The sequence below is a fragment of the Poeciliopsis prolifica genome, unplaced genomic scaffold, assembly GCF_027474105.1.
Source record: "Poeciliopsis prolifica strain line A6 unplaced genomic scaffold, Auburn_PproV2 SCAFFOLD017, whole genome shotgun sequence".
NCBI lineage: Eukaryota > Metazoa > Chordata > Actinopteri > Cyprinodontiformes > Poeciliidae > Poeciliopsis > Poeciliopsis prolifica.
This window is the reverse complement of record NW_026562392.1, coordinates 7641981-7655347: the sequence shown is the minus strand read 5'-3', so window position 1 is coordinate 7655347 and position 13367 is coordinate 7641981. Positions and strand designations below refer to the sequence as shown.

The 13367-nt window shown below is 41.1% G+C and overlaps 1 protein-coding gene across 3 annotated transcripts in view; it reads right to left on the bottom strand.

The window, feature by feature from the left end:
• Positions 1-12394, bottom strand: part of LOC129367508 (RNA-binding motif, single-stranded-interacting protein 3-like) — a 119341-nt gene extending 106947 nt beyond the window's left edge. For all 3 annotated transcript variants that reach the window (XM_055042018.1, XM_055042020.1, XM_055042019.1), the window contains exon 1: positions 11088-12394. In XM_055042018.1, the coding sequence (XP_054897993.1) occupies positions 11088-11162 (75 nt within the window). In that variant the 5' untranslated portion in view covers positions 11163-12394. The remainder of the gene's footprint in view (positions 1-11087) is intronic.
• Between the last annotated feature and the right edge of the window lie 973 nt (positions 12395-13367).

The following is a 13367-nucleotide window of genomic DNA, read 5'->3' as shown; positions in this document are numbered from 1 at the left end:
AAAATCTTGCCAGTTCATAGTCTCTAGTTTGTATCTCAATGATTTTGTAAAAACTATGTTTGCACCTATATGTCTTGAACCATTCATTGCCTATCAGCTTATTTCTTCTGTTAATTAACTATTATTATAAATTATGGCGACATTAAAACACACAAAAAAAATATTTGATGAATATTTTACCTCATATATATTATCCAAATACTAAATAGATTTTGAAGTTCTGTTCTTTGTTCGGACCAGTCGGCTCTCGTCTGAAATATCACTGCTGACAGATACAAGATAGCCAGGAGCAACCTGTTGTTGGTAAACATTATTTATTGGAGAAACATGACATTTCCTTACTGTGGACTTTGGAGAAAATTATTTTGCAACACTAGTTGTCAAAGCAGGTACAAAATGTACCCAGAGCCAATTTGAATTGTCCAGCAACAAACTGGCTCTTGTTGGTACCCAAAAGAAGCTGGGTAAGAAACAAACAAAACTGAACAAAAATGAAAAGGCCAAGGAATAAAATCACCAACAACCATCTTAAACATCCTAAATATCCATTCTGAACTACAGAAAATGTATTATTTCACATGTGCCCTGTTGTAAAATACAACGTGGCTGTCAGAGCCTACCTGGAGTTTCTAGTGGCTTCTTTTTGTCTCCTTCAGTGCTTCTCAAACTTTCTCTGACAAGAGCCATCTCATCTTTTTTGCATAGTCATAGATCCACACTTAGTTACACTTTGTTCTACAAAGAGAGAAAGAAAGACAGACTACCACAAAGACAAATGAGAAAACCAGTAGTTTCTCCCTGACCTCTAAATTAAATATGGCTCCCTTATATCTAAAACAGTGACAGCTGCAGTAAAAACAAATAAATTTGCTGCACTTATGACATTTCTGAATCTCATCAAATCATTCCTATACATAATACCAAACAATGTTCCTTGGTGGGTTCATTGCTACAGTGTCTGAAGGTATAAAACACAAGAAAATATGTTGTTCTCAGCTTGTTTGTTTGAAATTAGCCTGGTCTGCCAGCATATCAATGATCATATCTTAGTAGACTTTCCCTGAATTGGAACACAACTAAATTGGGTTTTGATGTTATTCCCGGTTCCAAACTTCGACTTCAAAGGTAAATAGATCAACGCATGAACATCCGACGACATGAGGTCCTGTCTCACCTTTCTCCACTTACAGACCAGAACATTTTAAATGTGTTTCACTGTGTTACTCTTTGAAGATGGTTCTGGGTTTCCAAACTTCACATCAAAAGTTTATTTGTTCACAATTACCTTCAAGACAGCTGAGCTCAATATTTCCATTGGACACAACCAAAGGCTCTCCAATTACCACAAATTGTGCTAGTATCACATTTTGAAAATCATACCTCTTAGTAATCTAAGCTGTAAAGACAACTGCCAAGACATCTGTGTGCAAACTAGACCTGTGGCATGTTCGCTACCAGTTAGATTACTGACGCTGATATGAGGAAGTGCTGATGAGTGTTGAAGCTCTCGGTAATTTCCATAGAATAACTGTTTGAGGTTAAAGGCTCTGACAGGAGCTTTTAAGAGGAAGAGAATCCATTAGACAAGGGTCGCTACAAAGTGGCCAACTATTAAAAATGCAGCAGCCCCATTATTCCCCGACCAAGTCTGCAACTTCAATCTCTCTCACAGCATCACTCTTATTTCCCGTAGGAACATTATCTGCTTTGTTTTTCCTCCCTTTTTTGCCACCACCATCTGTTCTCTTTTTTTTTTTGGATTTGTCTCACTCTATTTCCCTATTACTTCAGATTTTTTTTTCTTTTCTGCTTCATTCTCTCTTTCTCTGTTGCCACATATCTTTTATTCCCGAAACTGCAAAGGGTGAGCTCCTCTCGTGGCTCTGTGCATGTGCCGACCTGCCGAAGCTTTTCCAACACTGTTCTGCACAGTGGGGCAATGGTCAGCATCCACTACTGAACACTGGTACCAGAATAGAACAGCCCACAGAGAGTAATAAATGGACATATATGGGTGGTTAGGAGAGTCCTTTTTATGCAGTAAAAAGTACAGGCAGTGTGAACAGATGGCAGGAGAGAGGGAGAGAGAGCCCAGAACACAGTGGGAGAAAGACAGGGAAAGGGGCATAGAAAAACCAGGGTGAGTGTTTGGTTGGGCATTAAAAGACGGCAACATAAGGCCACTCTCTCGCGTCTAAACTGGCACACAACGCTATTGAGATCAGGGTTGAAATCCAAACAGAATGGATGGCTCCTTAAACAAAGTGCACATGCTAATATTGTCAGCTGTAAAACTCCAACCGTTGCAGACAGGCAGATGTGTGAGAAGAAACAGGGCTTGGGCAGAATGCATGCACGGCCATAAACCCTTTATCCCCTGTTTACTTTGCCTGCTAAACACACACAGTTCCTTGTCGGTGCATGTGCAAGATGTGCGCTGCATAATTTATAGTCACACTTTCAGCTGAGGCGTAGTTCTTTATGTTTGAGGAAAAGGGGGTAGGAGGGGGTGAAAGGGACACAGCCACAGAGGGAGTCAAGGAATGAAGGAGAAAGTTAATATGAAACGGAAGATGAGACGATGAGTTAATCAATTTCTTTGTGCCGTCCTTGTGTTTACAGATTTGTTCTTCCATCTTATGAGTACCTCCCCTGCACCCCCCAAGCCACCCCCCTTAATGTTTGCTCATCACAGCCAAGCCAACCACTGACCACATTTATCTAGAGCATGATGGAGAGTAATTGAATGTGAAAAGCTCATTTTTGAAGACAGGCGATATTCCACTTGGATGTCCAGGCGTGTCCGCATGTGTCATTACTTTGATATCAGCTGAATGCTGTTTCTCATTACCTTAATTAAAGCTCCTTGTGTGCCGCTGAGCATATTAGCACACTGATCTGTGGCAAGCTGATGATCGGCTGGTTGATAATTCCACTTTATTTTCTCCCCCCCCCACACACACACACACATCCCTCACACACTTAGACGTTCTAATCTCACTCTTTGTGATATTCATCAAAGATTCACATCTCCATCCAATCATCATCGGAGGATGGAAAGATTTCAAACCGGTGGGAAGAACAGTTACATTCAGATGTGCTTCATGTGTGCTTGTTCTGATGAAGATCTGCACACAGAAATATACAAGGTTCAGTAGCACAGATTGACAATCAGAGAAATAAAGACTTAAAGGGAGATTACAAGAAATGTCAATATTAGTATGAGAGCCATGAAAAGCCAATTCCAAAATATGCTTCTGCAGTTGTAATCATTAAAACTATTTTCTGCATGTAAGAATACTAGATGGTAAAACATAGAGCATTAGACAAGAGGTCCAGTCCTGCAGAATTAGTACTCTGTATATTAGATGCTTTATTGCTGGATGACAGTATTTAAATACTTGTGCATTTAGGAGGCTTCTACAGAAATTAGTGCTCGTCTGTATTTATATTTACACCAATTTAATGAAGTGTGCAGGAGCTAGCCAAGGGCGTATTGACTAGGGCTGTAGCAGAACACAAAAAATATATGATTTGATCGGCTGCAATCAAGAAAAATAAACAAATATATATAAATATGTATTTTCTTTCCAGTCAGAGGTAAGTTTTAATACTAATATTATAACTTGCATCCCTTAACAATGAGTGGAGTTTGGGCTGCTTGGATTTGGACTTTAGCTAATCTTACTGCAGTATCTGTGATGTTGACGCTCAGCTTGTTGTTTCAGGTGAGTGAGCTCCACGTTACGACCTAAAAATTTTAATATGCAGATCACAGAAAATTGCTTTTAGTCGTTAGTAGTGGAATTGGCTCAAAAGTGTTTCCAAGCCAGGTAGAAACCGAAAGGGGAAAACTGATCCATTTTTTATCCAAAAGAACTTTACATATTCTTGTGAAATTTCAAAAACTTTAATGAACATGTTCTTTCAATTAATCATTTGGTAAGATTCCTTTTTTCATGTTAGAAAGACTTCTTTTTATACAACTTACAGGTTAGTTCTGTGATACGTCCATAAACAAGGTCCTCAATGTGAAAAGGCATGGCTCCATTGTTTGACGTGAACTTTGCCTTCCTCATGCTGCTTCTACAGCTATGAAACCTAATTTTGGCAAAAGTGTTTGGACTTAAATTTGTCTGGATGATGTCACTCACACATTTAATATGAGTCTAAACGCGGTTTAAATGAGGTATCCAGCAGGTTGACGCTTCACAGTGAGAGATTTCAATTTGGGTACCAAGCAATATAAGTGAGTAATATGTAATACGGGTGCGCCAAAGGAAATTTACCTTTTCCAAGCCAGGAGTCATATTCATAATGAATTCCACTTTTTGACTTCATAAGAAGCCAAGATCTCGGACTTTATTGTTACTGCTTTAAAATTCACTGTGCCAACATATTCCAGCACAGTCACAGGACAACACTAACAAAGATCACAGCAACAATAACAAGCCAGCAGACTTTCTTATGGGATTATTCGATGTGCTTATTATTTTTACTAGTAAGATGTTTTCATTCAGTAATTTCTTATGATTGGTGAGGAGGAGAGCGTGCGTCAGAACTGAAAGCAGCTCATGCGGCAATTAGGAAAATCCCAAGAATCTCTTGTATCCCCTGAATAGATTTAGACAAATCACAGAGCACTAAGCAAGCATCAGCTCTCAACTGATCCCCTCCTACCCTCTTATAGTCCTGATTAAGGAACACTGAGTTTGTACATGAGGACATGCTGTCCCTCCACACTCCCTGCTAATGTACAATGAGTGAACCTATAGCCCATTATGGAGGCAGAGCAAGAGCAAACTTGTGTTTGAGAGCAACCCTTTTACACAGGCTCCGTCATCTGGCTGGCTTATCGTTGTTGGGTTAAGATAGTCATTTCATAACGGCGTTCATAGGAAGGTCATGTGTTGTGTGGCTGAGTGTGAGGAGCCAAGTATATTTGAGGGCTTGCATTCTAAAAGAGAAAAGACGGTTTATAGCAAGAATAATTATTAATGAAGTTTCTTGCAGAAGTATTTGAACCCCATGTAACATTCTCACATTTTGTCATGTTCCATTCACAGATTTTGATGTGTTTTCGTGGGATTTTAGGTGAAGGACCACCATGTACTAATGCATGAATGAGATGCATTTTAATGTTTTCCTTCAAACATATAGGAAACGTAGCATTCATTTGTATTCACCCTCCTTTATTGTGACACCAATAAATAAAATCCCATTAGAAACAATTTCCTTTAGCGTCTTCTCTGAATATTATTCTCAGTACAAATTCTGCTGTTTTGTAAAAAGCATCATAATCAGGCATAAAGTTATGCAGAAATATTAAGCAGGGTTGGGTGATGGAAAAAAATCTCCCAGTGTTTGAACATTTCGCAAGGTGCTACATTAGCGATGCCCTTCCTTTGCCATCCTTCGTTTTACTATACGGCTCTTTTCTTTTTATCACAATGCCCCCCAATCGCTCTTTGTGATTTTTGCCATCTCAGCCAATAAATTATGTATTAGGAGTGAGCATCAAAGGTAGTGGAAGTCGATGCAAAAGAACAAATATTTTACTGGTGTGTAAAATACTCATGCATGTGAATTAAAATTCGTTATCCCTCCAAATATTGCATCTTTGAAGTACAAGAAGTATGTGGAAAAAGGCAATATGAACAGATGAAATCAGAACTGAACATCTGGCCAACATGTAAAATCTTGAATGTTGCAGAAACCTAACACTGCACCATCCCCACTATAAAACATGAAGGTGTCAGCATCATGATGTGGACATATTTTTCTCAAGGTGAAACAGTTCAGAGCTGATGGGAAGATGGATGTGTTACACATAGCGCAGTCATGTTAGAAAACTTGGAAAGGCTTCACAAATTGTGAGGTTGGAGGAGAGGTTCCCTTTTAAGCAAGACAGCAATGGTACACATGTAGCCAAAGCTACAATGGAAAGGTTTGGAACAAAACATATTCATTTCTGTAAAAATCCCACTCAAAACTCTAATTAAACCCAGTCAATTTGAAGATGCTGTTCATCCAGTGTGTCTGAGCTTGAGATCTTTTGCAATTTTCAAATTGTATCATTTTTCATCCTCTTATGCACAACTGTGTTGGCCTGTCACACACAATACACCAAAAATATTGTGTTTGCAATGTGATAAAAAAAATACATATATATTCCTAGTACAATAGGTCAAATGTGAGAAAAACAAAAGGACCTGCTCAACACAGATCGCACAGTAAATGCAGCAGCTTTAGTCTGTTTTTGTTGCGTGTTCTTATGAAAAAGACAAACAAAAAAACCAACTGTACACCTACACACACAGACTTTTTAAGTCAGACTGCCGCAGCTAGATTGATCTACAAAACCACCACCAAGATCCATACAGACATATAAGCGGGTTATTCTTATTGCGCTAAACACACAAAACTGTTTAGGACCCACTGAGCTTTAATGACAGCAAGCTGCTTTGTGAACAGGGTCAGGCGGGGAAGGAGTCACTTCTCAGACCCGCACTCATGTTACCTGCATCATAGGCTTCCGTGCTTCATCCACACAGAAGTGAGCAAATGCATTCAGTCTCACACATGAATTGTGAGAAAAAGTTGCCTTTTCATGTACAGTCACGGCTTCAAACCGTACACACAGGAGCAGCTTTTATTCATCTGCAAACATATTTGCTGAAACACACACAAGCACACACACCCTTCACAGTACAACCACAGCTGAGAGCGTACACTCGGTGGAGGTAGGATCCAATTTGATTTGACCTTGACAGCAGAAAGAAAAGCAGAGTGGGCTGGTGAGAAGACCGGTGGATTGAGGGATGGATGGGGTGTAAGAAATGAAGTGATGGTCCGAGCCAGATGCCTGTTGCAGATACTTGAGAGAAATTACATGACCTTGAATAGGAGGGAAATAAATCATGAAAACAAGAGAGCCATGTGGGATGGAGACATCTGTACGCATAAAACTGGGTGACAGGCATGCATCAAACACCGGAGGTAATCCCACCTACAGGGCCATGTGGTGTAATGTCTTAGGTAATAAAAGTACGGATCACTGAATAAATCTTCAGATTTCCTGAAATGATCGTGAAATGCTGCTTTATTATTTATGACAGAAAAATAAACAAGAGACAACTTTGTTTGCTGTAAACCTAACAGGGTAGGTGAGAAAATGGGCTGTGCTGCCTCATTGCCTTCAGGTACTTAACTGCTAAAACTACTCAGCAGTTTTGGCTGTTAAGTAAAAAAGTGGTGGCACAATGAGGAACAATGATAACCACTGGGTAGCACAGCAAAACAAAAACTATTAGGCGCTGATTTGCTGAATGTTACAGTAATAGAGAATTTTTTTTTATATATATATTTTTTTTTTTTACTTTCTTTAAATTCACAAGTAACTGGCTGTTTGAATAGTTTTGGGAAAGTCCACATCGCTCTGTCAAGACAGTACCGTATGTTTTGTTTTGAAGATTAAAAATTGCAGGTAAATTCAGGAGTTGAATATTAAACATAAATTGACCAAAAATCCAACTCACAGAGTTATAAATGTACAGCACTAATAGAAGACAAAAACAATACCAGCCAATTCACACCTGTAGTCGGTGATGTCTTAAAAACATGTTTTGTTGCACATTTGCTGAAACTGTCATTATGTTATGACAGTATTACATGAGCCATACAATCTGTGAAAAAAAAAATAAATAAATCAAGCTCCTCTGTAGTCCTACTGCCATCTGCAGAAAAGAACAGCTCCCAGTCTTAGACAACTAATCAGAGCCAAGAGAAAGGCCTTTCCTCTGGCAATAGAACTTGTGAATGCATTGCTCAATGTGTTAATGGCAGAGACACAATGTGCTGCTACAGGAAAACCATTTATCCACCATCATCAGTTCCCATGTTTGTTAGCTTGCTCATTAGCAGCAGGCCCCACTGTGGCGACGGAGCGTTAGCGTATGCAATTGGGAGGGTGTGAGCAGTGCATACACATTCTTCATTAACAGTGCAAAGACCCTCCTCCTGACTCTGATTGGTGGTTTCTGACTGAGAGGTGTTTTTGTGCAGGTTGCAGTAGGACCACAAGTAGAAGGCAGAGGAGCTTGATCTTTTCAGACTGTCTCCTGTTATACTGTCAGGACATAAGTACAGTGTAACGAATTAAAAACATCTTTTCAGAAAAAGTTACCAACTGCAGCTTTGAACCTGAACTAAACAATAATGAGCATTTTTCACATTTATTTTGAAGAACAAAAGATTTTTCTCGACACAATCATTATTTTGACTGTCTTTTACATGAAGGGGAAATCTAGTTGCTGACATTACTGCTGCCGGGAAGCTGTCTATATATGTACCCTTCCAGTTTAGAGAAAACGGCACGCCTGTCATTAGAGATGTTGTTTATGACAACCAAATCCCTCATGTGCATTAAGAAATTATTCCCAGCTTCTGTTTGTTTGTCTGGATTGCATCCTTAAAAACATCAGTCATCTAGCAAATGTGAACACAGACAGCCTGGGATCATCGGATGAGTGGAAGATGCTGACGCTATTCAAAATGTAAAATGCAAATGTGCTCGCCAAAATCCTGTGAATAATTTTTCAGATTAATTCAACTGTTGTAAGCCAAAGAAAAGGCAGAAATATGTTGATGTGGTTCAACTAAACATTTCAGAGCCATATCAGTATTATTCAAAATCTTGTTTTGTCAGTTTACCTAATACGGTAATTATGCATTATTTCCACCAATCAAAACATTTTTTTTTTGCATTAGACTCTACATGTCTTTATCATCAATGTTATAAACTGACATTATTCACAATCTGTGGCAGTGGGATTTAGGGAGCTAAAGAATAGTCAAAATCTCTACCAACATAAAACCATTTTAAATGAAGCTGTCAAACATTCTTTACTTGTTTTAAAGCTGCCTTTTTCTTTGAATGGCTTGCAAAAATTAAATGCAATATTTGTATTCTGTCATCTCAAGCATTCATTCGTAGTGTGTACACCAACACAAATAGATGTATTGTTCTGAAGTGGAATGAAAATGATACACATGCATATTCTTACTTTGACTGAGCCATTTTAACACAATAAACAATTACACTTTCATCCCATAATGCATTAGTAAATACATACACTTACTTGCCTTTGAGCATATATCAAATGTAATGTGTGAAAATGTGAAATGATAACTTTACAATTGCTTGAAAATGTTCAAAAAGAAATCAGAATTAAATGGGGATGATGTGTTTATGTTGATGTACAGCATTAGTTTACCGCTACACATAATGTTTTGCATGTCCATCACTTCAGGAGAACAAATGATGGACATACTAAGTACAATGTGCAATGCAAAGCTTGTGCGAAAGTTATTTCTGATCACTTTCCACTTTTCCAGATTTGTGAAGCAGATAAAAAAAAAAAATGTCTTTAACAGATTCTATCACCTGAGCTGTGGAGCTCTGCAGCTCCCAGAAGCCACTTGGTTGCATCCCTGATTAGCCATGTTTTGTTGTGGCAAACTCTTTCCAATTCCAAAGGAATTGGAAAGCACAGTACTCTGTGAGAAGTTCAAACTTGGAATTTGTCTTATAACCTAACCCCGCTCAGAAATTCTCCACAAGTTTATCCCTAATCTCTCTGCTTGTTCCTTGGGCTACTTGCTATCAAATGTTCTCCAACAACCTTTGAGGCTCTCATAGAACAGCAGATGAAATTCCACACAGGTCAAATCTACTTGTAATTAGATTACATCTTAAGTTTACCGATTGGAATTTTTATAATCAAGTTAGTGTTTGTAACCTAAAACAGTTTATAGGTTATCAACATTTTTTGCAATGCTCGTTTTAGTCTTTGAAGATGTCATATTCTTTGAAGCTTCTTGCTTTCATTGTGACTATAAAATCTCCAGTCTTTAATGTTTGTCCTCCTTTCTCCAACAAAACTGGAATTCTGAAATGTGCTGGATGGATCACAGTTCAGCATATTTTTATCAGCTGAGCAATCATTTCTTTTACCTGCTCTTCCCACATTGAATCCACTCAATAGCGTGATCTCTCTATTTTCACAGCATCCGACTCCTACACCGTCTTCCTCTTTTTCCTCTCCCCATCTCTCTTGCCCACTGACACATGCACGTTTGCTAAATATTGCTGTGAAACTGCCAACTCCTCACGTTTACTATTGTGCAAGAGGAAAACAGATGAATAGCGGCAAACAAAGGGAACGGCGGGTGATATGATGCAGGAGTAATCAATCAGGCCTTCGCAATCCATTTTCTGCTTCTTGGTGGTGGGATAGTCAGAGTGTGTCAGTGTGTGCTTTTGTGAAATATTTTATCAAGACAGCCCCATGCAAGTGTAAGTAGGAGAACTGGAATAAATCTGAGGGAACCCAGAACGAAGTGAGCTCGTTTTCTTGCATTCTAGGTAACTTGGGCAGCATGCAAGAATCAATCATTTCTGCAAAAATGCCATCAATGACCAGCAGACGGAAAGGGTGCACGGTGCAGTGGAGAAAGGGAAATTAGGAGGAGGTGCTGAAAAAAAGCACCAAGGGGGAAGTGTGGGCCCCCTGCCCTGAACTTGAACTTCTAGCTGGTGGGAGTTGGGGCGGGTTGGAGGTGGGAGGACAGGGTCAAGAACCCAGAAAGGAAGAAGAGAAAAGATCCAATTGAACGACATTGGTGTCCTCTGGTTACAGGACAGATGGAAGACGGGGGAAGGCATTGTTTTGCTTCATAAACACGTCCAGCGGTTAGTCTGACACCTTCCAAATTGGTTCCTCACAAGAACTGAAGTGTAGAATTTCAGATATTTCCGTTTCTTTCAGGATATATTCTTCAAAAAGCTTCATTTGGTCCCTTTTGGGGCAAATATCTACAACCTCTTGGGGGACTTAATTAAAAACTTTGCTTTATGTGGATTTATTTCTGCTTGTGCTTAAGCTTCAACTAGTTAAAAACAATAAAAATGAAATAAAAAAATAAAAACAGGTATCAGTAAAGCGAGTTTAAGCCATTTACAGCATTAAAGACAAATTTTGTGCAGTCGAGTATTAAAATAGGTCAACTTGGATGGATCGTCCTACCTTCGTCTGGAGATAGTGGGGGTAGTAGTAGGTGTAGTGGGGGTACATTGGCTGCTGCTCCAAACGTTTTCCCATGTAGCTAGAATCCAACTGAAGGTCCTGGAGGCTGGAGATAGAAGCTCACAGGTGGGGCACAATCACTGGCCTGGATCCTTCAGGAGGGCTGTTTCCAAGAGCGGATGCAGAGAGAGCGCTCTTCTCTTGCTATTAAGGTGCTAGATGTACAAGGTGGACAGGAGGACGCGCTGTGCATGGGATTCCAGCCTGTCTGGAGCTGGCAGAGAACTGTCGTTTTGAGGGGTTTGGAAAGCGTGGCGGCAGGGTCGCAGAAGAAGGAGGTTGAGGTTGTGTGGGGTAAGGAGAGCAAAAATTCAGAACGACAGCAGCAAAAGAGGGAACAGTAAAGAAAAACTGAAGCGCAGGACTAAAAGGGAGTAAGAGGAGAGGGAAGAGAAGGATGTGGAATGAATGGTTGCGTTCTGCTTGCCGGTTCTTGACACTATGTGGACCAGATATGAGAATCACTCCTCTTCTCTGGTGCCCTGAACATGCCCCTCAGTTTGTCTTCCAATGTCTCTCGCTCTCTCTCTCTTGTTTTGTCTCTTTTATCCGTTTTTATCCAGTCCCCCTTGTTTCTTTCCCTCTCTTAAATCTTACCAAGAGCCTGATCCCAAAGGGAGCCCAGCTGTATCCTGAAGAACACACGGCGTCCTTCTCGCTCTATCCTCAAAAGACACTGGAATCAGCGATGAACTCACACATGGATGTGGAACCGGAGAGAGAGAACAGAAGGAGGAGGAAGAGGAGTAGAGGAGGAGAGAGGATGGTCTGGAGCTGAAGCTGTGACTGTTTCCCCCCCTCCCTCACTCCCTCCCTCTTTTGTTAAGCTCCAGGGATAGATAGGTAGATATCGCTGGAGTCTTGCACGGAGGATGAGCAGAGAGGGAAAAAAAAGCCTTGGTAAAAGGCAGATAGCCTTACCCAGACGTACTCTCTCTCACACACACACACACAAAAAAGGCGGAAAATCCCTCCTGATCCACAAGGTGCCCCTCCAACTCTTTTCTCTCTTCTTCCTCTTCCCTTTGGCGATCCCTCTCTTTCTTCTCGGGCTCTTTCCCTGACGGTTTGCTTCCCACTGAGCCTGGCAGCCGTCACTGTGTCTGTGACTGTGTGTGTGAGTAGCGGTGGCGGCGGTGGTGCGGTATGTGTGTGACTGTGCATGTAACTGAGAGGGGAACGTGTTCGTGTGGCTGCTGGCGTCTGCTCCGCTCTGCGTGCGGAGGCATGGAGGGGCTCGGCTTCGGCGCGGCGACGCTCCTCCCTCCATCCCTCTCTTCCTCTCCCCGTTGTGTCTTCCTCTCTCTCTCTCTCTCTCTCTCTCTCTCTCTCTCTTCCTCTCTCTCGCTCTGCGTTCATCGTGGAACTGTCGGAGGGTGGGAGTGGTCGGTCCTGCCCTCCTGAAAGTTTCTGTGGGTGTGTTTTGCGCTCAGAGGAGCCTGAGAAAAGACATGCACTGACTGTCCGGCTGCGGAAGCAGATGTGGAGGAAAGAATGAAGAGTTCGAGACCGGCCTGGTGCGAAGGCGACACATGACTGGAAAACAGAGAGAGAGACCCCCCCTGCTGGCACTTTGTAGGCGCAGCAGAGCTTGAATCAAATTCCTCAAGATGTTTTAATACCTAAAAACATTTCACTCGTGCAAGAACTCTTGACATGTATGACCAGGCAAAAAGCCCACAGCAACACTCCACTCACGTGCCCAGTAAAAGGCCACAACTTGGAGAGGGTGCAGAGTTAAGTGGCTGTGTGGCACAGTGACCCACTGACACAGTGCTGCCTGTTACATCATGTAACCAGGTTTAAGCGGCGCTCTTACATAAGCACAGTGAGCCATGCATGAAAAGGTTCTTCTGCCCTCCGACTACAGCAGCGTGTGTGTGAGTGTGAGAAGGGTTGCCAAACAATGCAAGCACACTGCAGAGGAAAAAGGGCACGGGAACAGAATGCAAAAATACGCCCTTCTCCAAGATAAGACCTTCTTTTCCTATGGTCAGCTCCAACAAGCCTCAGATCACCCTCTTTCCAACGTCCAGTTCTTGTGTGGGACCTTTTATGACAGCAAAGTCATGTTTAGGTTTATGTTTATATCTTATCTGAATTTCAGTCATAGAGAGACTTGTGCCTCTACACTTTGACCTTGTTTTATTGGATGGGTGGCTTTTATTGGCAGGTGAATTTCCTCATGAGGGTGCAAAGAGTCTTTGTGTCCTTGATTAA